Genomic DNA, 27,656 nt, shown 5'->3' with positions numbered 1-27,656 from the left:
TGACACCTTCTGGCCCTTGATCGTAGGAATTGTAACTGGAGTTTAGCTCAGGATGATCAAGGGTGACGCCTTCTGGCCCTTGATCATAAAAAAGGGGGTGAGTAATGTGGCTCAGCATAATTTATGCTTCAGCCACCTGGGTTCGAATAAATTATTTCCCTCTGTTTGTCTCCTACGCTTGGGTTAGAATCATTGGTGATTTCCATTGATTCTAATTGTCGAGTTCATTCGAATCGCGCAGGGGGCTTCGACAAGGTGATGGTCTATCCTGCATGATGTTCAACGTGGCGCTAGAAGGTGTTATTCGACGAGCGGTGGGCGAAATGCGGGGCACGATTTTCAACAGATCCAGTCAACTTATTTGCTTTGCCGATGACATTGATATAGTCGGCAGATCATCTGTGGCGGTGGAGGAGATCTACCGCAAACTGAAACGCGAAGCAGGAAGGATTGGGTTGATGATTAATACGTCCAAGACGAAGTACATGCTGGCCTGCGGATCCGAGACCGACCGAACCCGCTTGTCCAGTAATAACAAGGTCACGATCGACGGCGACGAGCTGGAGATAGTCGAAGACTTTGTCTATCTCGGCTCACTGGTGACCGCAGACAATGACACCAGCCGTGAGATCCGGAGGCGAATTATCAGCGGAAGTCGTGCCTACTATGGACTCCACAAGCAACTGCGGTCGAGAAGACTTAGCCCTCGCACAAAGTGTAACCTGTATATGACGCTTATTAGACCGGTTGTTCTCTACGGGCACGAGACATGGATATTGCTCGAGGAGGACCTGCGTACACTCGGAGTATTCGAGCGACGAGTGTTAAGAACCATCTTTGGCGGCGTACAGGAGAACGGAGTGTGGAGGCGAAGGATGAACCACGAGCTCGCGCGACTCTACGGCGAACCCAGTATCCAGAAGGTGGTTAAGGCTGGCCGGATACGCTGGGCAGGACATGTTGCGAGAATGCCGGACGACTGTCCTGCAAAACAGGTGTTCGCTACGAATCCGGTAGGAACAAGACGAGCGGGGGCGCAACGAGCGAGGTGGTTAGACCAAGTGGAGCGTGATCTGGCGAACGTGGGGTGCCCGAGAAATTGGAGAACGGTTGCCATGGACCGAGTGAATTTTAGGAATTATGTTCGTCAAGTTATGTCGTAAGACGGAATACTATGTAAATAAAAATAATGGTGATTTCCATCACGTTTGTTTGGTTTTATGCATAGGCAGTGCATCTATGCGAAGAAGGAACGAAACCAAGAACAACGATGGAAATTACCAACGCGTCGGGTACCTATTCTTAGCTTACTTAATGATCCCGCGCCGATCTTCCGGTGCATAGGGCCGTGGTAAGAGACCTCCACTGTTAACGATCCGGAGCTAGCGTCTTCATTTGGTATAAATAAAGTGGAACGAGGTTCCAAAAAGAAGTAGTCTTAGTTCAGACATAGAAGTTGTCTTATCTTTCTATCCGAAATTGCTACACCAGACAGTGCGTTGAGGCTCTCCTTACCTCCGCTGAAAATGTGAACCAGGTTATGAAACTGTTGAAAACGAATTTTGGACGTACAGAATGGATCGTGTCGAATAGGCTGGACATGCTTAGAAACCTGGAAACAGTTAGAGAGGGAAATATTGAATCATTTAGGACATTTTTCAACGCCGTTACTGGTACTGCTGTGGCTCTGAAAAATGTTAACGCTGAAATGTATTTGATGAATCCCGAATTAATTGCTCATCTAGCAGACAAGCTGCCAACATTTAGCAAGCAGATGTGGATTCGTCACAAGGCCAGTTTGACGAGAGAAAATAGGATGATAACTTTCGACATTTTTTCTGGTTGGTTGGAGGATGAGTTGGACAACCAACTAGCCAGTGTCAATCCTACCTTCCTTAGTCGTCGTCAGGCACCCGTCCAAAGAGTAAGACCGCCTGTGTTCCAGGTCAGCAACACTGCAGCCGATAGCCGATCTCAATGTCCTCTATGCTCATCTGAAGAACATCCTGGTTTGAAGCAATGTGAGAAGTTTTTGAAAATGTCTATTGAGCAGCGAAGATCGACGGTAAGAGGATGTAAAGCGTGCTATCTATGCCTTGAAGTGGATCACTCGCGACGGAATTGTAAATCGAACAAAACCTGCTCGATATGCAAGAAAAACCATCATCAGCTTGTTCATCCTGTTAACGATTCGAAGCAACTTGTCCTAACTGTAGGTGGAACATGCAATACGATTGTAGGTTGTAACACAATACTTCGAGTAGGAAAGGTGCGCATCCGTAGTAAAACTAAAACTGAAGAAATTTTTGCACTTTTCGACGAAGGATCATCGCTGACCATGTTAGATTCATCGATTGCGAAGGAAATGGATTTGCAGGGTACAGTTTCTCCAATTTCGTACCGTTGGACCAACGGAATCACGCATACAGACGACACATCGATGATCATTTCTCTGCAAATATCTGGACCTTCTGATCAGGCAGTCTGGCACAAGATGAATAACGTTAGGACGATCAAGAACATGAAACTTTCGCAAATGAATTTCGACTTAGCTCAGATTCGTCATTTGTATCCTCTGTTAGACGAAGAAAAGCTGAAGGTAATCGAAAATGCAACACCTCGTATGCTGATCGGTTCGAATAATGCTGGTTTAATTGTTCCTCTGAAAACCATCCAGTATTCAATTCGAGGATTACAGCTCACTCGATGTCATTTGGGTTGGACTGTCCATGGAGAAATTCAACCTGTTGCAGAATGCATTGAGATTCCTCATGTTTTACTATGTTCGACTGAAGACATGGAGTTGACTGATTTAATAAAAAAGATGTACGCCGTTGATAATTTTGGGATGACAACTCAGTCACCTAAAATGGCTGAAGAGGATACGAGAGCAGTAGATATTATGAACCGTACCATCAAGTGCATCGGCGATCGTTATGAGGTAGGTCAGCTGTACAAGTTCAATCACTTCACGTTTCCTGACAGCAAACCACAGGCGTTGCGTCGTTTGAAAGTGATGGAAAAAAAGATGGATGCAGATCCCGAATTTGCAGATCAATATTGCAACAAAATCGAAGACTATCTGCAAAAAGGCTACGCGCGTAAACTGACCGGTCCTGAATTGCTCGAAACACCTAACACCTGGTATTTGCCACACTTTAGCGTTTGCAGTGCTAAAAAGTTCCGATTGGTCATGGATGCAAAAGCAAAGTCAAACGGTTTCTCTTTAAATGACTTGCTTCTTAAAGGTCCTGATTTGGTTCCTCCACTTATTGCGGTCCTGATGCGTGGCCGAAGAAACAAGATTGCGTTTATGGCTGATATTCTGGAAATGTTTCATCAGGTGCGCATTCGACCTGAGGATCAGAACTCGCAAAGGTTCTTTTGGCGAGGAATCGAACGCAAGAAGGCCCCTGATGTGTACGTCATGCAAGCGATGAATTTTGGTGCTGTATCTTCGCCTTGTATAGCGCAGTACATTAAAAATTTTAATGCAAACAGACTTGATGAAGCACTACCAGGAGTGCGAGAGGCGGCTTTGTGTCAGCATTATGTGGACGACTATTTTGATTGTCGCGATACTGAAGGCGAGGCCATCCAATTGATAAACAATGTTATCGAGGCACATCGACAAGGTGGTTTCAAACTTGTGAAATTCGTTTCCAACTCCGAAGCTGTTATGAAGTCCATCGATTCCTCTTTGAAAGCTGCTGATGAGAAAGAATGTCGAGTCCTCGGTCTGAAGTGGGACCTCCGAAGTGATGAATTTGTGTTCCCGTTAAAGTTCTCGAACTTGCCAACCTCAAAAGTCATCACTAAACGACAACTGCTCAAGTTCATGATGAGTATCTTCGATCCTCTAGGAGTCCTTGGTCCGATAACCATTCATCTGAAGATTCTTTTCCAAGATTTATGGCGCCTGCAAATCGATTGGGACGATGATATTCCAGATGGTCTTATGACAAATTGGAATGGATGGTTAGAACAAATAGGTCAGATAGGCGAGGTGAGAATTCCAAGATATTATTTTCCACGACTGTCATCTGTTGGTGCAGTTGAGCTGCATGCATTTTGTGATGCAAGTGACAAAGCTTTTGCTTGTGTTGTATATATGGTACATAGAATCCGGAACGTTTCTCACGTAGCTTTAATCATCGCCAAATCAAAAGTAGCTCCTCTGAAGGCTCAAACTGTTCCCCGTCTTGAACTACAAAGCTGTGTAACCGGTAGTCAGATGGTGAAGACTATTCAGGATGAGCTAAAAATAGAAATAACATCAGTTCATTTTTGGACAGATTCTAGAATTTGTTTAGGATGGTTAAACTCGACACAGAAGTTAACTGCATACGTAGGATCCCGAGTCACTAAGATAAAAGAGAACGGGCACAATTCCGATTTATGGAAATGGATTCCATCAAACTTGAACGTTGCTGATTTTGGCACCAAGAATTCGATGTTCTGCAATATGAATATTTGGCTGAACGGTCCGAAATTCTTGCGTTTTGATCAGGAACACTGGCCAAAACAAGAAACCTTAACACTGACTAACGAAGAAGCAATTAATTTCAATGCTGATGTGGAAGTAGACGATAATTTACAAATTTGTTTACAAATATCCACCCAAAAATGTTTTGATCTTCCTGATATCACACGCTTCTCAGATTTTAATCGTCTAACGAGAAGTACAGCATATTACTTGAAAATGCTTAAAATTTTAGCGCTACCCAAGTCAGAAAAACCTGAAAGATTTTCAATCGACGTGAATGATATCAACCAAGCAAGAACGATGTTGTATCAGAAAGTTCAAGCTGAGGCGTTCGTTGAAGAGCTGGTTCTTCTCAAAAAGCAGGATTTCGTCAAACGAACTAGCCGTTTATTTGCATACTCACCTTTTCTTCATGAGGGCATTATCAGAATGCGAGGTCGAGTTCAAGATAGCAGCCAGCCTTTCGAAGTGAATAATCCTGTTATTCTTCCGGACAATCATCATTTCACGAACCTGTTAATAAAGATGTATCATATTGCGAATGGGCACCAAGGCACTGAGACGATTATTAACAACTTGAATCAACGGCACAGAATTCTCAAAATTAGGTCTCAAGTTAAAAAATTTGCCCGTACATGTTTGAGATGTTGCGAGCTTCGGGCGAACCCAAAAATACCACAAATGGGTAACCTTCCTCCAGAGCGGACTACACCTTTCGTTTTCCCGTTTACGTATACAGGCATCGACTATTTTGGGCCACTGACTGTGAAAGTTGGGCGACGTACAGAAAAGCGTTGGGTCGCACTTTTCACCTGCCTTTCGAGTAGATACAAGTAGTTGTTTGATGGCTATAAGATGTTTCATGTCGATTCGGGGAATTCCTCAAAAAATTCTAACCGATAATGGAACGAACTTTGTAGGAGCGGACCGTGAGACGAAAAAGCTGCTGCAGGAGTTGGATCTGCAACAGATTGCAGATACGCTGAGTGTGAGAGGAGTACAATGGGCGTTCATCCCACCCGGAGCGCCGCATTTTGGTGGATGTTGGGAGCGACTTGTCCGCTCTGTAAAAACAGCGCTTCGATCCATGTTGAAAGATAGGGATCCCTCGGACCTGGTGTTGCGTACAGCTCTTTGTGAAGTTAGGAACGTTGTTAACAATAGGCCGTTGACACATGTTCCTGAAGATCCGCAAGATCCTGAACCGGTCACACCTAATATGATATTACTTGGTAGAAACAATCATATGCAATACGATCATGATTTCGACGAACGGGACCTAAATTGTCGAGCTGCGTACAAACATGCTCAAATATACGCTGACAGGTTCTGGCGCAAGTGGGTGTCTTCGTACCGACCTGAGCTGCTGAAACGCCACAAGTGGCAAGACAACCGTAACCGGCACGAATACGCTGTAGGTGATCTTGTAATGATTGTCGACGAAAACATGCATCGCGGGTGCTGGCCTAAAGGTATCATCGATAAGGTAATGCGAGTAACCGACGGTAAAGTCCGAACAGTATCAGTACGAACTGCGTTTTCATCATACGTAAGACTAGTTACAAAAATAATCGTATTACAACCCAGAGCGTCTGGTGCCCCGGAGGATGTTGCCGACAACGAGATTTGATCGTAGCAGGCATTGACAGATTTGAATAAAATTTTCACTTGTACGTCAGATAGAAGAAAATTGACACGTGTTTTTGCACGTGCAAATAAATCAAGGAGTCTTTTTGTAAAATACTGTTTTCCCAATCACGGTCCGAAATTTAAACTTACCCCAGCGGAAACCTCCGGAAGCGACAGATTGCTCGGCCAGTAGAGTCCGAGGTTTAATATTTGGTCCTTCCCACCGGCAGGTAAAACCCGTTAGATTGCTCGGCCAGTAGAGTCCGAGGTTTAATATTTGGTCCTTCGAACCGGCAGGTAAAACCCGTTAGATTGCTCGGCCAGTAGAGTCCGAGGTTTAATATTTGGTCCTTCCCACCGGCAGGTAAAACCCGTTAGATTGCTCGGCCAGTAGAGTCCGAGGTTTAATAAAGATTGATACTATTTCTGAAATTATGACTCTATCTTTATTGGCTTCCTTAGTCTCGAATTATGCCAAAAATATATAGATATGAAAGCCTTCTCCTCCTCCCCGTCTTCCCTCTGAAAGAAAGAACCAAAAAAACATTTCTTGTACCACAAAAAATCAAACTTTTAGTGTGCCTGATCTAGTACGCTGACACCAATAACAGTAATTTTTGGTTCTATTCGAACATAATTTCATAGCTTTTCTGTCCCTAAAGCTAATACATTAAGAAAAATTCAAAGGTGTTTCATACATTCAGGGGTAAAACAGCGTGTAAGGCATAAGGCATAAGGTAGCGCAACTAGCAGTTGATTTTGGAAGCTAGCAGTTACACTCAAGATTTAAGATGAAAGAGTTAGCAAGATCATATTTTAATTTAAAAAACTACGTGATTAATTGATATTTTGATGGAAAACTCGAGACAAAACCCCGAATAATGCTTTTTTATTAGTTTTACTACCATTTTAATAATTAAGAATCAGTTCATAACGGTCAAGGGTTACATAAACTTACGTTCAAAGTCAGCATAGAATGGTGAAAATTGCAGCAGAAAAGGTGTAGGTTTTTTAAGCTGCTTATAATATTATTTCACTTAATAAATTTTAGCAAAAATAACAAAGCTTGTACGAAAAGATCTTGAAAAAGTGTTTTTTCAACATTTCGACAAGATTCATAAATGATCTTTGCCTGAATCTTAGGAAATGTAAATAGTTCCACTCAAGATCAGTTTTCGGCTAGATTACGGTCATTTATCCTATCAATCCCTATCAATTGTGCCGGCGCCTAGGCTCCACGACTATCTGACGATCTAAGATAGTACCACTCATTCGAAAGTTATAAAAAGCTTATGTTCTTAATCTAGTAGAATGCAGATAATTTCGCAACCTGATTTTGATATCTGAAAAATAAACACATTTCACACAAACGTTTCCTCTCACTTTCGCAGATGTGCAGATACCAAACTAGCCGACGTTGTATCTGAACTACTGTGTGCCTTGTTAGCTCGTCTAACCGAACTCGAGAAACACGAGGAAGAACTCAAAAGCTATCAATCAACTGTTGACAATAAGGTAAGCAACGACGACGAGTGATCCAACAAACCATCTCCCACTTCAAAATGAGCGGTCTCAATCATAACGTGTCCACCTGTTCTTCACTTTTCGACACAGACTGAACCGATGAAATGGCCGAGCGCCTCCCAGCTGGCCCAGGTGCTGTGCCGCATCGAACGGAACCTGGCCAGAAATGTGGGACCGGAGGAGTTTGTCCAGTGCAATGCAAATTTGTTGAAGGATCCGAACCGGGAGGATTTCACGCCACGGCTGCAAGGGGCCGGAACGATCGGAGGAGGAACGACGCTGGACGGGAAAAAAACATGCAATCTGGAGAGCTATCTGGAGTGGTCCGCCCGCTTGAGGTTGCTCGTGGCCAACGAAATATTGAAGGTAATAACAGTTTGCGAATGCGTATTCCACTTGACAAAAACATGCATTATCGAAAACTCATATGAGATGCAAATTGATTTTCATATACATTCACTTGTCTGAAAACAATGTTTGGTTGATTTTTTCCATACATTTTCTGAAGAGGATGAATAAAATTAGCATTAACATCATTGGGACATGCGGAAATTAAAATCACTGTATACATTTGAGCAGATTGCTACTAAAAACAAGAGCTTAACAACTGTCCCGGGCGTTAATTAGCATAAATCCTTTTCTCTCGTAAAAAAAACCGTGCCGAAGGCAGCTACGAAAGAGCTCGACCAGGCTAGGCTTGACCCGGCAGATTTAATTTCCTCCCTGGGTCCTCGCCTGGGAACCTAATTAAACCTGTTTCGCGCACCCCATCTCATGAATGTAGCACACCTTGGCTCGTATACCGACAACAAGTCTTGTTTTTGTCGTCCCCCAAACCAACTCTTTCCCTTGTCGTTTTCTCATGCATACATAAAATTTCTATTTTTCCAGTCCCAAAATATTCAGGACCGAAACCACACGGTTGAGCTCTGGAGTGGTGCCGCCCAGTACTGCCTCCTGGTGGGGAATTACAACAGTGCCACAACCATCCTGGAATCGCTGGACATCCCACCGATCGCGAGATTACAAATCACGGTAAATGTTGTCGCTTTTGTGAAATTCTATTAACGCCCACAGCACAGCAGCTCCTCTTCAGCTTGTTGGTGGTTATGTTCCTCGAATTCGTTGGACCATCGGAGATTACAATCGTATTTTTCCCCGTAACAGTGTAAGGTGGACTCTGCTCTGCTCTGCGGTTTAAATTGATTGAATTTGTGAAATTTCCAAATGCAGTTTATTCAAACAAACAAAATACAAACAATAAAAAAAGTTTTTTTTTTTAACTTTTCTATATATTAAAAGCAATTATCATAACTAGGCTTGAAACGGAATGCTTATGTTCAAAACACTAAAACCCATATACTCCTTAAGACGGGGTTTGCTAAAATTGGCATAAAACTAAATCCAATGATGCCGAAAATATCATCGCGTACTAAAATCAATTAACAGATGGGCATCTAATATTAGATTCAGTACTGCTCCTCAAATATGCAAACTCATGTACACCTGCAATATCCCGCATCAAAAACGCGGTCGCACAATCAAGATGTTAGCTTATGTGCCAAATTTTTGGACGAAAATATGACAACTCTAGCGTTTGGTTGCCCGGTAACAAGTAAGTCCTGCCACCCTTTAATCTTTCACAAAATTACAGTAGAGTTAACAAATTTCGCTTATTGGCTTCTGTAGGCTTAACCGGATGATACTCTCGGTCCATGGTATGATACTCTGGGTCCATGGGTGCCATTGGACGACTCATGATACTAAGTACCCCTACGCCATAAAGTCCACCTGGGGCCTCTGGTCTTAATTCCCATCCGGACCTGCATCGAAGGCAATACCCGAGATGGAAGACCGAGTCCGCGCTTAAGCGCTCATCGGCTAACTCAATTTCAAGTCAAAACTCCAGCATATACCCTGCCTCTTGTTACGATTCAAGACTTAGGACCTTTCCTCTGACGACTCGAGGTCCGGCCTTTACTCGTAACTCGAGGCTCGCTTAATTTGCACGATTAACGTGCGTTCCGCCTCGCGTTCTAAATACTCAGATACTCCGCGGCGGTGGAGGTATCCTACACAATGTTCGCGACGTACCTAACAGCTCGACATACGCAGAAGGTAGAGTCTTATCTTTGAATGCTTTATTGCTAGGATCGGACGCACACTACTCGAGTGCCCCCCGCCGAAAGGGCATTCTACTCCGACGGTGATGTCATCCTACTCGACTCGAGTGGCTCATCGGCGACGTGAGACCACTCTACCGAAGAATACTCCGCGACGTGAATACTCTTCCCCTTAGAGGTCTTATCCACACAGCCTCTGTCGCAGAGGGCGCGTTCAACTCGGATACTCCGCGACGTTGGAGGTATCCTACTCACAGACGCGCGACGTACCGGGCAGCTTGGCATACGCAGAAGGTATTTGTTTTATTTATTAACATAGTATTCCGTCTCACGACATAACTTGACGAACATAATTTCAAAATTCCCTCGGTCCATGGCAACCGTTCTCCAATTTCTCGGGCACCCCACGTTCGCCAGATCACGCTCCACTTGGTCTAACCACCTCGCTCGTTGTGCCCCCGCTCGTCTTGTTCCTACCGGATTCGTAGCGAACGACTGTTTTGCAGGACAGTCTTCCGACATTCTCGCAACATGTCCCGCCCAGCGTATCCGGCCAGCCTTTACCACCTTCTGGATACTGGGTTCGCCGTAGAGTCGCGCGAGCTCGTGGATCATCCTTCGCCTCCACACTTCGTTCTCCTGTACGCCGTCGAAGATGGTTCTTAACACTCGTCGCTCAAATACTCCGAGTGTACGCAGGTCCTCCTCGAGCAATATCCATGTCTCGTGCCCGTAGAGAACAACCGGTCTAATGAGCGTCATACTTATACAGGTTACACTTCGTGCGAGGGCTAAGTCTTCTCGACCGCAGTTGCTTGTGGAGTCCATAGTAGGCACGACTTCCGCTGATAATTCGCTTCCGGATCTCACGGCTGGTGTCATTGTCTGCGGTAACCAGTGAGCCGAGATAGACAAAGTCTTCTTTCAGTTCGTGGTAGATCTCCTCCACCGCCGCAGATGATCTGCCGACTATATAAATGTCAGCGGCAAAGCAGATAGGTTGACTGGAAACATCATGCAGGATAGACCATCACCTTGTCGAAGCCCCCTGCGCGATTCGAATGAACTCGACAATTCACCCGAAATCCGCACACAGCACTGCGTTCCATCCATCGTCGCCTTGATCAGTCTGATCAGCTTCCCGGAAAAGCCGTTCTCGTCCATGATTTTCCGTAGCTCGGTCGATCGTGTCGTGTGCGGCTTTGAAGTCGATGAATAGATGGTACGTAGGGACTTGGTGTTCACGGCATTTTTGGAGGATTTGCCTTAATGTGAATGTCTGTTCCTTCGTAGACCGTCCCTCCATGAAGCCGGCCTGATGACTTCCCACGAATCTGTTTGCTTGTGGCGTTAGCAAGCTTGCAAAAAATCAACTCAGCGAATAAAAATCGGCTCATACGAACGTGAGTGAGAGGCGGAACAGAAAAAAAATCCACCCCAGGCTGAGCGAGAGTAAAATAAAATCAAGATTCCTTTTTGAACCTTACTCACCAAGCACCGCATACTCGCTCCGAAAAAAAATCGCTCAAGTAGATGACTAGAAAATCTGCTCAGCACAGCACATGTGATTTTTTCTTCGGTGATGAGTTGAGCAGACTAGCAAAGAGCCTGAGTCTGATGGGAAAAAATCCGTAGAGTAAAAATAAAATCCGCTCACAGGTAGGCTCTTTTCGGCTAGCTTGATTTTTTTTCGATTTTGACTCAAGGTTTTTCTGGCTTGCTGGAGTCGTTTGACTTTGACCGGCCTGAGTCGTTTTTTGTACTCGCTTGAGGCGTATGGAGTTTGGATTCTGGCTCGGCTCGTCGTTCGTGTGGAGTGCACTGGTAGAGATGATTGATTCCTTTACCTGTATTATACAGGCTGTATATACTGGGACAAGCGTCGGGTGTCTAGTTTGAACCAAATTTGCTCTATTCGCGCTGTTTGCTTGCGTTGCTGATTGTAGTGTGCTATATAAATTACAAAAGAGTTTTTAATTTCTATCTGTAAATTATTTCGAAATTGTAATTCATTTAGGAATTGTTTTGAAAAATTACGGCATAAGCCAATTGCAGTGTTCGGCATCGCTAACTGAAAAGTTAGCGGCGCTAATTAGATCGCTAACTCAGTCAAAGTTAGCGATCGCTAATTAAAACCGCTAAATGTTGCGTAAAAGTTATCGATCTATAATAAAGCGCTAATCGCTAATCGATACTAGAAAGTTTTGAAGAAGATTAGCAAAACACAAATTTAGCGGCCATCTTTAATTATAATATTGACTTGGAAAGTTGTTAAAGGATATCAATTGGGGCAGTTTTTGAACTTATTTTGTAATATTTCTGACCATGTCAGTTGCGTCAGTCCGTTTGGTGGAAAGTAAAAGGAAAAACTTTTGAATTAAATTTTTCACAATATTTACCCGTTTATCAAGTTTTTGTTTTGCCTCAGTTAATGCAAAGATTCTCTTAAGGTAGATGTTTTGTTTTGTCTGAAATAGTTTTTCATCTTTTTTGACATTGATACTCAAAAGATTGGTTGATTTATTGACTTATTTTGTTCTGGAAATTTCAATTTTTTACAACCTTTTTTCATCTCTTTTAAATTTGAAGAAGGCTTATTCTTCAGACCTAAAATCAAGTCAAGACAATTCAAAAAGGCGTATATTCCTATGATTCCAGTAAAAATCGAGATCGAATAGCTTCTTAAATCAATCTTTAACGAAAGTAAAGAAACCGATCAAAATTTTAAATCTGAATGATGCCGAATATATGATCTATAAGTCTCTGGCCAAATTAACACTTCAAAGAAGTAGCGTTCTTCAGTTAGCGGAACTAAAAATTAGCGGAACTTTCTTATCCGCTAGCTGAAGAAAAAAGTAGCGAGAAAATTAATTCGCTAACCGAAAGTTAGCGGACTAACTAGCGATTAGCGGAATAGCGTTTTTGTGCCGGACACTGGCCAATTGAGTTTGTAATCATACAAGAAACAATACGTTAACGCAATTATTTATTATGGTACTTTATTAAATTTCCAAAACTACTTAACATTTTTATTGATCATTGCTAAATTGCGTTTTGAAATTCTAAAACTGTAATTCAAAATTAAGAATTCCCTTTAAAAATTCTAAATTTTACATTTTAAATACAAATTTATTACAATTTTATTATTTATATTAAAATTTTTGAAATTCGTAACTCAGGGTTGAAAATGAGCCCCCAAAATTCACAATTTCTTAATCGAAATTCAAACTTCAATCATCAGAATTCTACATTAAAATTCAAAATTTGAAATTCGGAATTCAAAATTGAACCTACAAAATGCAAAATTAGAAATTTCAGATAGCAGATTTCAGAAATCAAAATTATAAATCAAAAACACAACATTTGAAATTTAACATTCAAAATTCCATATCAAAAATTCGGAATTCATAGTTTAAAATGAAAAATCTTAAATTTTAAATTCAAAATCCGATTAAAAAATCAATTTTAAAAATTGAAAATTTAAGATTGCCAATTCTAAATTCAATTCAAAATTCCAATTTCACAATTCAATATACAAAATACAAAACAATTCAAAATTTTAAATTTAAAGTATAAATTTTAAATTTTAAATTCCAAATTTTTAGTTCTTAATTCGTAATGCTCAACTAAAATTTCCAAATGCAAAATTGTACATCAAAATTTAAAATTTACAATTCAATGACAAATTCTGAGTTATTAATTCTATATTTCGAATGATGCATTGTGAAATTGAAATTTTGAATTACTTTCGAACATGTATTGGATATTATCCATGATCTAGAAATGCTCATGATGTTGTAGTACAGTAGTTTTTTGATTTTATCACGGTCGAAAAAAATTTCACCGTGAATATGCCGAAACCGTGAATTTGGCGAAACTAAAAATTTAAGTGGAAAAAAAGTATTTTTATTGTCTTTAATCAATAATTTATAATATTTTCAGTGGTGAAAAGGTTTTGTATCAATAAATTTCGATCATAAGTTGTAATGTAAGATTACTAAACACAAAGGATCGATTTCAGTTCAAATTATTCATCTCTTTAGGAATTTTAAGATATTTTCTTGAAATAAAAACATGTTGAATATCAATTTTATAGTCTTCATCTAATTAAAGTGAATTATTAAGTTTTTATGGAAATTTAACAGTCGATATCTCTTAAATAAATTTTAAAAAGAGTTCAACGGAAAATGCTTAAAAAAAAAAAGTTCTTCTGCAAATATCAATTTTTATTATTTTAATCTTCACACCTTTGGTTAACTAAAAAGTTTACCTTGTCGAAAAACATTTTTAAATTTGCTTAACTTAGACTTTTAAAGTGTGTTTCTCGAAATCGTTTATGGACAGATAATTCTTTGTTTTTCATATGAATTTGAAAAAAACTAAGGTCCTGGAAATTGTTTCTGAACGATTTCTTAAAAAGCGTGATAAAATCAAAACAATAGCCGTGAACAAATCGAGCGTGAATTGGCGAGTATTGATAAAATCGAACAGTGATAAAATCGCAAAAATATAGCAGTAATTATTGAATTTGGAATATGTTATTATATGAAATGAATTTGCGGCTTTATCGGTGAGGGTTAAAGAGTTGAAATGAAAGACGGATAGAAGATCAGAAGAAAATTCTAAGGTGGTGAAAAGAGCGAAGAGCATTTGAAATAGAAGCTTGACCACATGCTAAATTCTTTGTCCCGCATCAATTAACTGTATTGAAGAAGTAGTACCCAATAGAGAAGGCACTACATTTTTCGATACAGTTAATTATGGATGGTTCGACCGCCATGTGAGTGTGCACATGTGCCGAACGGACTGCACATGTCCGTTCGGCACATGTGCACACTCACATGGCGGTCGAACCATCCATAATTAACTGTATCGAAAAATGTAGTGCCTTCTCTATTGGGTACTACTTCTTCAATACAGTTAATTGATGCGGGACAAAGAATTTAGCATGTGGTCAAGCTTCTATTTCAAATGCTCTTCGCTCTTTTCACCACCTTAGAATTTTCTTCTGATCTTCTATCCGTCTTTCATTTCAACTCTTTAACCCTCACCGATAAAGCCGCAAATTCATTTCATAAAACAAATTCACGGTGACTTCTCCTCTTAAAATAATAATATGTTATTATGAAATTTCAATAAAGAATTTCGATTGTAAATTTCGGATTTTGAAAAAAGAAAATTATGAATGTTAAATATAAAATTTTGAATGTTGAATTTTGAATATAACATTTTGAATGTTAATTTTAAATTATTGAATTTTGAAAGTTTTGAATTTAAGTACTTAAATTTGAATTTTGAATTTCTAAATTTGGATTTTGAATTTTAAATTTAAGATTTTTCATTTTAATGGCTGAATTTTGAAAACAGAATTTTGAATGATTAAATTCAAATATTGTGTTTTCAATTTGTAATTTTAATTTTTGAATTATATTTTTTGCATTACAATTTTGAATTTTTAATCTGGAATTCGGAATTTAAAATTATGCATTTTGTAGGTTCAATTTTGAATTTTGAATTTCGAATTTTACATTTTAAATTTAGGGTTTTTAAGTTTTTCCCTGGAATTTTGAATTTATAATTTAAAAATTTGATGGCTGAAGTTTGAATTTTTAATATGGAATTTGGAGTTGTGAATTTTGCATTTTGAATGCTTAATTTTGACTTTTAGTTATGAATTTTTAAATTTTAATTGTCAATCATAAAATTTGTATAAAAAATATCAAATTTTGAATTTTTGAAAGTGAATTCTTTATTTCGAGTAAATGTTTTAAAATTTCAAACGCAATGGTCATTCAAAATGTTAAGTTTTGAAAATTTAAAAATGGACCATAATAAATAATTGCGTTAACATATTGTTTCTTGTATGATTACAAACTTAATTGTCTTATGCCGTAATTTTTCAAAACAATTTCTAAATGAATTACAATTTCGAAATAATTTACAGATAGAAATTAAAAACTCTTTTGTAATTTATATAGCGCACTACAATCAGCGACGCAAGCAAACAGCGCGAATAGAACAAATTTGGTTCAAACTAGACACCCGACGCTTGTCCCGGTATATACAGCCTGTATAATACAGGTAAAGGAATCAATCATCTCTACCAGTGCACTCCACACGAACGACGAGCCGAGCCAGAATCCAAACTCCATACGCCTCAATCGAGTAGAAAAAACGACTCAGGCCGGTCAAAGTCAAACGACTCCAGCAAGCCAGAAAAACCTTGAGTCAAAATCTACAAAAATCAAGCTAGCCGAAAAGAATCGGAGTTAAAACAAAAATACTCAAGCGAGTCAAAAAAAATACTCAAGCGAGTCAAAATAAAATACTCAAGCGAGTCAAAACCAAGAGATTCTTCCCGACTCAAGGATTTAAAATCAGCCTACCTGTGAGCGAATTTTATTTTTACTCTACGGATTTTTTTCCCATCAGACTCAGGCTCCTTGCGAGTCTGCTAAACTCACCACTCGGTTGAGTAGGGAGTTGATCTTGAGCAAGAGAGTCTAGAGTGGTGATTTTATTTGACTCGGCTCTGTCCGGGTTAGCTTGAGCGGATTCTCTACCCAACTCAGGCAGCATAAGGATGGAGTAAAAGAAAAACTCGACTCGGGCAAAAAAAATCAAAATTCGCGGAGTAGGATTCGGGACAACACTTTGTAGGCGACATTGAGGACAGTGATCGCTCGGTAGTTCTCACAGTCCAATTTGTCGCCCTTCTTGTAGATGGGGCATATTATCCCCTCCTTCCACTCCTCCGATAGCTGTTCTATGTCCCAGATCCGGGCTATCAACCGGTGCAGGCAATCGGCCAACTTGTCCGGGCCCATTTTGATGAGTTCAGCTGCGATGCCATCCTTCCCAGCCGACTTGTTTCTATTCAGCTGGCGAATGGCTTCCTTAACTTCACTCATCGTTGGGATTGGCTCCTCTACGTCGTTGGCTACGCCGGCGATGTACCTTCCCCCACCGTCTTGATCTCCTGCATGTGCGCCGTTCAGGTGTTCATCGAAGTACTGCTTCCACCTTTTGATCCCCTCACGATTGTCCGTCAGGATGCCCCCGTCCTTATCCTCGAGCTCCTCCTCCTCCAGGCGGCGCTTTTTCTCCTGGAAAATTCGGACTCGCTGCCTTTTCCGCTGTCGGTGATTTTCCACATTTCGACGGGTGCCTCTTTGCACTACTGCCGCCCGCGCGGCATTCTCTTTGTCCATCACTCTCCTACACTCTTCGTCGAACCAGTCGTTCCGTCGAGTTCGCTCCGCATAACCGATGACGTTCTCCGCAGCACTGTTGATGGCTGTCTTGATGGTATCCCAACAGTCCTCGAGAGGGGCTTCGTCAATCTCGCCCTCTGCCGGCAGCGCTGCTTCGACAGATTGCGCGTAGTCTGCCGCGACCCCAGGTTGCTTCAGTCGTGCGATATTTAACCGAGGCGGGCGCCGGTTTCGTGTGTTGTTCACTACGGAGAGTTTTGGGCGCATCTTCACCATCACCAGATAGTGGTCTGACTCGATGTTGGCGCCTCGACAGGATCTGACGTCGATGATGTCCGAGAAGTGCCGGCTGTCAATCAAAACGTGGTCGATCTGTGATTGCGTTTCGTACGGCGATCTCCAGGTGTACTTGTGTGGGAGGCGGTGCTGGAAAAAGGTACTACGTACGGCCATTCGTTTGGAGGCGGCGAAATCTATCAGTCTGAGGCCGTTTTCGTTGGTCAGCTGGTGCGCACTGAACCTTCCAATTGTCGGTTTAAATTCCTCCTCCTGGCCGATCTGAGCGTTGAAATCCCCGATGACGATCTTGATATCATGTTTTGGGCAACGGTCATATTCACGCTCCAGCTGCGCGTAGAATTCGTCTTTGTCGTCACCGGTACTTCCGAGGTGAGGGCTGTGCACGTTGATGATGCTGATGTTGAAGAACCGGCCCTTGATTCTCAACCGGCACATTCGTGAGTTGATCGGCCACCACCCGATCACGCGCTTTTGCATCTTTCCCATCACTATAAAAGCTGTTCCAAGCTCGTGTGTGTTGCCGCAGCTCTGGTAGATGGCACGACCATCTGGATACGTTCGTACCGTGGAGCCCTTCCAGCATACCTCCTGCAGAGCTTCGATATCGAATTTGCGGCTCTTCAACTCGTTGGAGAGCACGTGGGTACTGCCCACAAAATTTAGAGATCGGCAGTTCCATGTTCCAAGTTTCCAATCGCTAGTCCCTTTTCGTCGCGTGGGTCTTTGCCGATTTACATCCGAAATTTGTTGTTCGTTGTTCGTTGCTTATGTTTTTTTTTGTAGTCACGGGCTCGCAAGGCCCGCAGCTAACCCCACTATCTCGCAGGAGGACCGTCGTGATGTTGCTGTTTTGGGTCCCGAACACCACCGGCCGGCTGTAGAAGGTATAGTCTTATCTTTGTATGCTTTATTGTCAGGATCGGACGCACACTACTCATATGCTCCCCGACGAAGGAGTCATCCTACACCGGTCGCGAACTGGTGCTGGCTCCAACTCCTCTGCAGGGCAGTCATGATCCGGGTGAACCCAACGCTGACCACGGCAAGCGCCAAGTATTGACACTCTCACACATCCTCTGCACGATGTTGTCGGCTGTCGTGTCTGGCCCGCCGGTGGCAAGCATGTTAGCACGTACCCCTTCGAACCTCGGACAGTTGAACACTACGTGCTCTGGTGTCTCTACTGTGTCACCGCAGGATGGGCAGAAAGGCGTGGCCATGTGACCAAACCGATGATGGTGGTATTGCATGAATCATCCGTGACTAGTCAAGTACTGTGTCATGCAGAAATCCACCTCACCATGTCTCCGGTCCATCCAGGATCCGACGTTAGAGATCAAGCGATGAGTCCAGCGGCCACGTTCCGAGCTGTCCCACTGGTGCTGCCAGTTGGACATCGAGGCCTCTCTGGCATGTTTCCGCACATCGGGCATGTGCCTGTGCTCGTAGCAGAAGATATCTTTCTCTAGTATGACCGAGATGAGCATGACCCCTGCCACAACATCAGCAGCTACCGAGGACACCGTTCAGTATGCGCTGATTACTCGCAGGTTCATCGGCCGCTACACACTGCAGAGCTTTTGCAGGTTACACTGCCTGTTCAAGGCTGCCTTCCAGGCTGCCGCTCCGTACCGCAAAATGGACGAGGTCACACTCGCCAGGACCTTCCTTCTGCTGCAGCGGATCGCCGAGTTACTCCAGGAGAACCACGTCATCGGCGAATCCCACAAGTCTCACTCCAGTGGGGAGACGCAGTCTCAGCAGTTCGTCGTAGTCAATGTTCCACAAACCCGGGTCAAGTATCGATCCTTGTGGAACCCCTGCCGAGACTCTCACTGTTTCCAGTCCCTCGCTGGTCATATACCGTAATTAGCGGTTACGGAAGTAGCACTCCACCATCCTACAGATACATAACTATATGCCGGAATCCACAGATGAATGAGCGACGACGCAATCGCCGCCCAACTGACGCTGTTGAAGGCGTTCTTCACGTCAAGGGTGAGCACTGCACAAAACCGGTCTCCTCTCCTCTTCTTTAGTCTGGCTTTGTCTGCCCCTTCGATGACACGTCGAATGGCATCCACCATACTGCAGCCTTTCCGAAAACCGAACTGTTTATCGGATAGGCCGTTCGCACTTTCGGTGTAGAACTGGAATGCTGCTCTGTTCCACCTTCTCTAACACCTTTCCAGCAGTATCCAGGAGGCATATTGGGCGATATGCTGATGGGTCACCTGTTGTCTTGCCCGGTTTTGGCAGGAGCACCAATCATTGCCGCTTCCACACGTCTGGGAAACCCCTATCATCCACGCACTGTTTCAGTGATGACCGGAACATTTCAGGATGTTCCATGAGCGTGGCCTTCACTGCTACATTAGGGATGCCACCCGGACCCGGAGCTCTGTTCAGCTGAAGGGACTTAGCGATGTAGCCCAGTTCCTCCAGCAAAATCTGCTCCTCCTCACTCGTATCCTAGTCGTATGGGACCCTCGGCCATGTAATTTACTCGTGCTGTGGGAACAGCTCGTTGACGATATCTCGCAGTTTGTTCATACACGATTCCTGTGACGCACCTGCGCTCCGGGTCTTGACCATGAAAATAGGGCACTATAGCGTTCTATAACCTGCAATTTTGCAAACGTAAATGAGGTTCATTATCGCCCAGCAAGATAATTTGCGATAAATTTTAATTTTGTGAAAAAAAAAACCAACAATACATAGATTACGATGTTTTCTATACAAACATCCGTTCAAAAACGAATGAAATCTACTGCTGGTGAAAAGTATATTTTGTTTATTTTAATCTGGTGAGGTTTTTTCCCCTCCAAATTTCATCGCCTACAAAAAGGCCAATAGTTATTTTGGGGTCTAAAAAAGAAATTCCCATAATTTTAAATCAAACGCGAATGAAAGTGACTTTTGAATGGTTATGTATTAAAATGTCCAAATATGTTCAGTGAGATTATACTTGAAGCTGCTTTGCAAAGCGAAAATTGGCCGAAATGTTGCTTCTGCGGTAAGTGATCTAAATGACCAACAGTTATTTTGAATTTCAAAAGGGCGCTCGCATTTTGACGAATAGACAAAATGAGAAAACAAAAGGCCCTAAAATCCTATATATTAATTTTGTACGTAACAATCACGGAAAACTTTAATTTACATATCGCGGAATGAAAATAATGCTCATTTTTAAATTGTTTTGATACTTAGTTAAGAATATGATAAGATACAGCAAAATAGGCAATTGTTTATATGTTCAGAAATCTTGGCGTATTGGCCTTCTTCAAAAATCGATACCGATTTCATAGTATATTTTCCTTATAAATTTCTACAAAATGATCAATTTTGTGGCGTTAATTCAATCATACGCGTTGTTGTAACTCAGCTGGATTTCAACCGATTTCCATAAAATTAAGTATTTTAGAAACGTCTTGTCAAAATCAAATATCTTTATTATTTTTGATAGAAAATGTCAAAGTTTCCTCCTAAAATTTAAAAGGGTCCTTTTTTGTGTCGTGATTTAACTTTTTTCAGCAATTTTTTTCTTCTACACAATGATAGAAAAAATGGTTAAAATTTTTGGTTTCTCTACATTTTCGTTGCTTTTGTGTAGTTTGAATTATCGAAATTATAATTCGAGGTTTTTTGATTCACAAACGGATAAAAATTTCTGATGCGTGCGTGAAATGTGTCTTTTAAGCTTTTAAAGCTATTTTGTAGGACACCGAACCGCTTGGACGAAAAATAAATTAAACTTGTAAAATACCGAGAAAAGCAACAAACCTTCCTGCAAAACAACGTCATTTATAAGTAATGCACATTTTCCGGGATTCAGCAAGCAAAATGGAAAGAGAGAGACAGAGATCAGGAGAGTCGTTATGCTGCAACTGCAGGCCGTCCCGTGGCTCCAAACTCCAGAAGGAAGTGCAGGGCACCGGAATTTCATGCATAGTTTACCCGGGGCATACTAATATATCACCGCCTCACGGTAGTCTGAGGGCAAACAAATTATAGATATGGAAATATTCGCGGTAAAATGTATCGTACCGAGCCAGAAAATGGCGGGAAACCTCGGACTGCAATGTGATGCCATAATTTCAGTTTGCCGATATGGTAATTTGTTAATGTGCTGGATGCACACGACGATGAATTTGTTATAATTTCACCACAAACAGCGTGTTGGCTGTTTGTATGCTAGTTGATTAAAATACCATGCTGCTTTTGCTGAATAAATGTATAAGTGTGTACACGAAATGTTTCCACTAGCTATTTAACAAATTTATGGAACCACCGGAATTAATTAAAAGAGCGATCCTAAAGCAATAGCAACACTTGGAGAGCATGGCAAACATTAGAGAACATTTTTGTGTGGGGTGTTAATGTCCTCTTGCAGCCGCTACTATTTTGCCTCCATCAACAGTCCCCGGACTGAAAAGAAACCTTTAAAGAAACTTTAAAGTAAAATTACCTATCACTCTGTCGCTTTCAGTGTAGTGCACTCTTTATGAAAAAATCAGCAAATTCACCTCATCCAAACTGATCGATTTATAGTTAGAAAATGTTAGTTTTTCCTGTATGATGGTAATGATAAATTCAAAACTGCTCTTGAGCATGTTAAGTTTTATGTTTGGTTTCGTATAGATAATTTTTAGGGGATATGAACAAGGCTTTCACCATTAAGTTTAGACTCATAAACTTTTCACAAATGAATGAACAATTTTTTAAGGTATATTTATTGACATTTTATAACTTATTCAAAAGTTTATATTGGACATGTTGAGTAATTAAAGCTTGCAAGCTTCAACTGTTCCGGCTTTGTATAATCCGACCTCATAAAGTAAGACCAAAGAAACCCCCCGGCTGTGAAAGGAATCAGAACATTAGAAAATGTAGCTGCTATTTGAGTGCTCTTCTCTTATGAAATAACCTCAGAATCCGTCAAGCGAAAACGCCATTTGGATGAACGCAGTTGATTATAACTTTGAAGTGGTCCCAACCCAGCAACAAATGCTATCGCTCTAGAGAAGAGGTACGTCATGCTTTTGCACCAAACTAGAATTCTGTCAGTCCACGCAAAGAACCCCGTGATGAAGCTCGTAATTAGAAAGTAAGGTGGCTCTTAATTTATTCAATTAAAGCTAACAATCTTACACGTCATTTGTTACACTCTTTTAGAACAATTATAAATGTGAATTACTATCAGAAGGGTAAACCCCTAACATTTCTATTTTTAGATTCAAATATTGAAACTACAATCCTTACCCCTTTCAAGTGAATTGTCCACCCTAACAAAATAGCCAAAAGCATTCCACGATTAAATAGATCTTTTCGACCGTCCGTCGTCGGTAAGTTTGTAAAGCGCTGTGCTTTCCACTATTTGAAGAATTCATTGACCCTCTAGAACCGCACGAGACACTGAATCACAGTGGACTTCTGCTAAGATAGGTATGGACAAATTTGTTACAGTTTATTTCAGCTCAGCAGATGATCATAGAGTTATTGTCCATAATCTTTTAAATTTCTGTTATAGATCATAGGGCTTGTGATATAGCTCAGTTGGCAAGTCTGTTGTCTCCTGAGCAGATGTCCGCGAGTTCGAGCCCAAGAGTAAACATCGAACACAGTTGTACCGGATCAGTTTTTCCATAACGATCCGCCAACTGTAACGTTGATAAAGTCGCGAATGCCATAATGATGGTAAAACGACTATAATCGAAACAAAAAAAAATATAAATCATGCTGGGGAAAGCTTTCCTTGAATTGCAAAACCTTATCAGCTCATGAATATACCACAGGCTAAGTTTTTCCCACCTTTATGAATCAATGGAAAACCATGTGTTAGATTTCGGGTTGTTGAATCTCTTATAAAATATACAATTTTAAAAATGAGTACCGTAAAATGGGTAGAATTAGGAAAAAAAATTATCATGATTCGAATATTTACATTTTGCATATAGATACTTTATATGTATCTTTTATCCAGAAAAAGTGTAAAAATTTGTTTTAACAGAACCAGAAATTACTGCAACTGATGTTTTAAGTGTTATGGCCTTTATGGCAACGCAAATTTATCAAAAACTATACATTTTCAAACATTTTCATATCATATTTTTCATTAACACTAGGTTTACGGACTTTTTAGCTATACCATCAACTGTGGCTATACCATCATGCGACACTTTCCAATTTCAATTGCTTCTAAAAACTTAATATTCACAGATAATCATACAAGTCATCATCAAAAGTTTCAAGGTTGATGGGACATCTAATTGAAGTTTTCAGAAAAAATAACGGTTTCACCAATTATTTTTTATTTAACAAAAACATGCGATTTTCACCCTACTAAGAAAAATGGGTAAGTGGAAACCATCTTTGGTTTGAATGAAAAATCAAATTAAAACGTTTGAAAATCTATAGTTTTTGAAATATTTGTGATGTCATAACGTATAAAGTACCAATTGCGCTATTTTTGTTTCTTCTTTCGAATTAAATTTTACATTTTTCTGTAAATAATGTTTTTGAAGAAAAAGCATAAAGGTGCTGCATACATTTAGGGGTAAAAAATAATACAAAAAATTTTACTATTTAGCTTATATAAATCCTGTGTGGATGGATGAAATTTTGAAATTAACAAGCGCGTGGTGCAAAACAATCATATTCCAGCATATCAAAAAGAGATGTCTGTTTGATTTGCATTTTGATATACATTTTAGCCCAAACTGGTAACTGAATTATAAAATATTATAAAAAACAGTATAAAGTTTGTAGGAGATATCATTGATCCAATCTATCATAGTGAGTAAAGTTTTTTACTAATATTTTATTTATTTATTTGGTCCTTAGGATTTTAACACCTGGATGTCATTCATCCCTCAAAGTTTTCCACGGCAAATGTTGTAATTTGTACACCTATTCTATGATAATCAAAATTTAAAAAAAAACTATACCACGGTATGAGACACTATGTCATCATCATTTTGTTATCGTTTAATGATTATAATGAAATAAAAATTGAATAAGTGTTGAGGTCTACAAATGTGGCATCTAACCCTGCTGTTGCATGATGCTCCCTTTGACGGTACCTATCTATACAGGAACTCGTCAATGTGGCGGTTGGGAAAAAATAACATTTTAGAATAGTACTATAATACTAAGTATGACATAATAACGATTTCTTATCCAAAATCAAGTTTCTTGAAGACCTCAAGAAATTTTGGATTTTGCAAAAAAAGTTAGAGAAGATTTTTTGAATTTTTTCGCCGTCCGATAGAGTATAGGAATTTCGAAGCAAAATATGGAATAAAAAAAACTGAATGTGAATCTCTAGTATCTTTTCGAACATAAATCAAAACGTTTTCTGGTTGCTGCATATGTCAAGGTCTTGAATATTGAAAACTCAAAAATAATCTCATGTGATGTCAGAAATTATTACAGGTCGTACTTTAAATTTTGTGATGATTTCATTTTTTCAAAACGTTATATCTCTGAAATCAAAACTTGATTTACATAAAGAATACTGTTATTATTAAACAACAGTTTATGCTTTTGGTACGTTTTTTTATTATTTGCAATTTGTGCAAAAAATTGCATAAACACGGCGGCAAACGAACTTGTCTTTCAAAACTGTATCGGTTGTAGTTTTTAGACACTTCAATAATTTTTCCTAAATTTTGAAACATGTAAAGACAGACTCATAGCTTTATTTTTATATAATTTATATAAAAGTGAATATTGTACATATTTTTCGAATTGTTGGCGTTGCTTCCCAACCCTGCCTGGGATTCTGAGATGGGGTTTATAATTCATTTCTTCTACGTAAGGGATTTTTTGAAAAATTGTAAATAAGTTTTAAATGGTCTCTAAAAGTTCCGTCTGCATCGCCGAATATTTTGCAATAAATACCATTCTATAGTCCAATTTATGATGCAACTTTCATCTTAAAATACTAAAGTGGGCCAATAACTCCTTTAAAAGTTATGAAAGGACATGTTGAATGGAAGAATAATAAAAAAAAAAATAATGACAATAAATCTCTTTTTTTTGCATGGAGAATCAACAATGGTCGAGTAACTGCACTCACATATGCAGGTAGCGAGCACTTTTAACAATATGGGGACAAAAGTACTTATAAAAGCAGGTAAAAACACAATTTTTTGTGCGCTTTGAAGAGTGTTTGCAGCAAAACTGACCAATGTGCCAAATTGAGCAAAATAACAGTGCTTGTAGTTTAAAAAATTTTAACAAAATAATTGTTTGAGGAATTGAACTTTGTTTGAAAAATTTCACAAAATGTAACTTGAAGGTCTTTTTTCATCACTTTAAAATGTTCCTTACATGGGAAAATTATGAAAAAAATATTTGTTCCAATGTATCAATCGTTCGCGCGTAAAATGAACTTCATAATGCCATATTTTCAAAGTAATGGAAAACTCTCAACTTTTTTCAGAAAAAGTTTTCTAAAATGTTGATTATGGGTACAATTGATCCCCTAGAGTTGGGTACAATTGATCCCCCTTCCAAACGGCATATTCTTCTTCTAAATTTATTGTTATGATTGCTGATTACGAAATTACTAATATTTATCCAAAAACTAATATTTATCAATCAGAAGAAAAGATCAAAAATAATTAATTTTCTCTTAATTATAAAAAATAGCGCCTTTAAGTATGCAATGTTATTAGCGTTGAGACAAAGTTATAGAATTTTCTTCTTATGTCTGCTATAAATTGTGAAATGAGAACAAACAAGACCAAAATAGTCAATTAATATTCTATCTTGGGGTTTTGTTTGATTTTTATACAAGGATTAGGGCTTCCTGAATAAAAGATCAAGTCTCCTTCAATAGGGGATCAAGTCTCCCCTAACTTCAGAAAAATCGCAATTTTTTTACTCCCACGAAAATGCTTCTAGTTCATCAACGGGTTCAAGTATCGTTCTAATTTTTGGAGCATAGAAACTTGAAGTTACAAGCTGTCAGAAAATGTCAAAGACGGCGAGTTGCTAAATTTTTCCAAAAAGATATGGTGAAAATAAGAAAAGGGGATCAAGAATCCCCACTCTCCCCTATAGTCAGTTTTCCAACATTCTCCTTCCAATGGAACCTACAGCTGGCCTCGGTTCCATGATATTCTTCAGTTGCAATACTCTCTTAAGCAATTTTTACTTTTTGAACTCTTAAGTCAAATCTTTATTTGGTACTTTTATTCTCATTGTAAGAACAAAAGGAGAGTTTTAACCACAAAAAAATATAAATTTTATTAGATTAGTCTGTATTAAAAAGGGGCATCTTACTACACTAAAAGGCGAAATTCCTTCTTTTTGAGCTATGAAATCGAAACAACAGTACCAATCTTCATATATTAGATATACCACTTCAGAATCGTCCTTAATATTGAAACACTTTTCATTGATAAGATTTCAGATTCTTTTGGAACTCATATTGAAACAATAAAAGTGCTTTGTTTAACCTTCCAAAGCTGTTCGCAAAATTTCCGTACAAATCTATTTTAGATAAATTTGACCTGTAGTTTACGTAAGTTCTCCTGGCCGCAAATATTGACCGATTTCGATGAATTTTAATTCATTGTTTAGATAATTTATTCTAGTTTCTCAATATTGAAAAAAAATTTCGAAATATTTTACAAGATCACCAGTAGCTGATTCCGAATGAAAAAAGTCCCGAAAAAGACCTCTTTTTAGAATGCTTATAACTTGTGACTGGTTCCAAATATTGCGCTGATTTTATAATATTTGGAATTGTCAAGAATAAATCTATCCAAGGATGTATAATTTTCTGGTAGTCCAAAGGAAGTTTTGGCCGCTATCCCGGAACTTCCGGTAGAAAAAAATCTTACTCCAAAAAAGTCAGCCAATTTTGGCTTTGCATTGCTGTATCTCGCTTACCAATGGACCGATTCTCTAAATTCAAATTTTAGTTTTTTTCGTTAACTTGATTATTATTTTCGTAGAACATAGTTGATTCCTCAAAAATCACAGTTGTTCAGTATATTGTAATTAAACTCACATCTTTTTTGTCATTTTTCAAACTCCCCCTCGTGTCGGTGGTTTTACGGGATTTTGATAGCGTGATTTCTCTAAAATTTGAACTCAAATAGGTCACTTTTTATATACCTAGAGATTCATTAGAATCTCCTCTTTCGATTGACATACTTTTTGTGTGGTGTTTTGAAAATTTGTAGCAACGTTTTTCGAATTTACTGAATGCTGCCAGATTTCAGCCAGTGTGGCCCACGTTTTCAGCAGGTTGGTGTACAAATCTCGCACCCCTCACGTAGCCGCGGGAGAAATAAATCCTTTAGCTCTCTTTTTGTCGCTCACCAAATCTACCACCCAACCCAGAAGCAGGAGGAACTGCCGTCT

The 27,656-nt window shown here is 39.8% G+C and overlaps 1 protein-coding gene across 6 annotated transcripts in view; it reads left to right on the top strand.

The window, feature by feature from the left end:
• The window catches only part of LOC129744727 (ras-GEF domain-containing family member 1B), a 220,141-nt gene that overhangs the window by 114,655 nt on the left and 77,830 nt on the right, over positions 1-27,656 (top strand). For all 6 annotated transcript variants that reach the window (XR_008736982.1, XM_055737410.1, XM_055737407.1 and 3 more), the window contains exons 6-8: positions 7,507-7,630; positions 7,730-8,005; positions 8,531-8,674. Coding sequence is in view for 5 of the 6 variants with exons in the window: in XM_055737410.1 (XP_055593385.1) it covers positions 7,507-7,630; positions 7,730-8,005; positions 8,531-8,674 (544 nt within the window). In the remaining variant the exon portion in view is untranslated. The remainder of the gene's footprint in view (positions 1-7,506; positions 7,631-7,729; positions 8,006-8,530; positions 8,675-27,656) is intronic.

Source organism: Uranotaenia lowii, chromosome 2 (genome assembly GCF_029784155.1).
Source record: "Uranotaenia lowii strain MFRU-FL chromosome 2, ASM2978415v1, whole genome shotgun sequence".
NCBI lineage: Eukaryota > Metazoa > Arthropoda > Insecta > Diptera > Culicidae > Uranotaenia > Uranotaenia lowii.
This window is presented reverse-complemented; position numbering and strand designations above follow the sequence as displayed.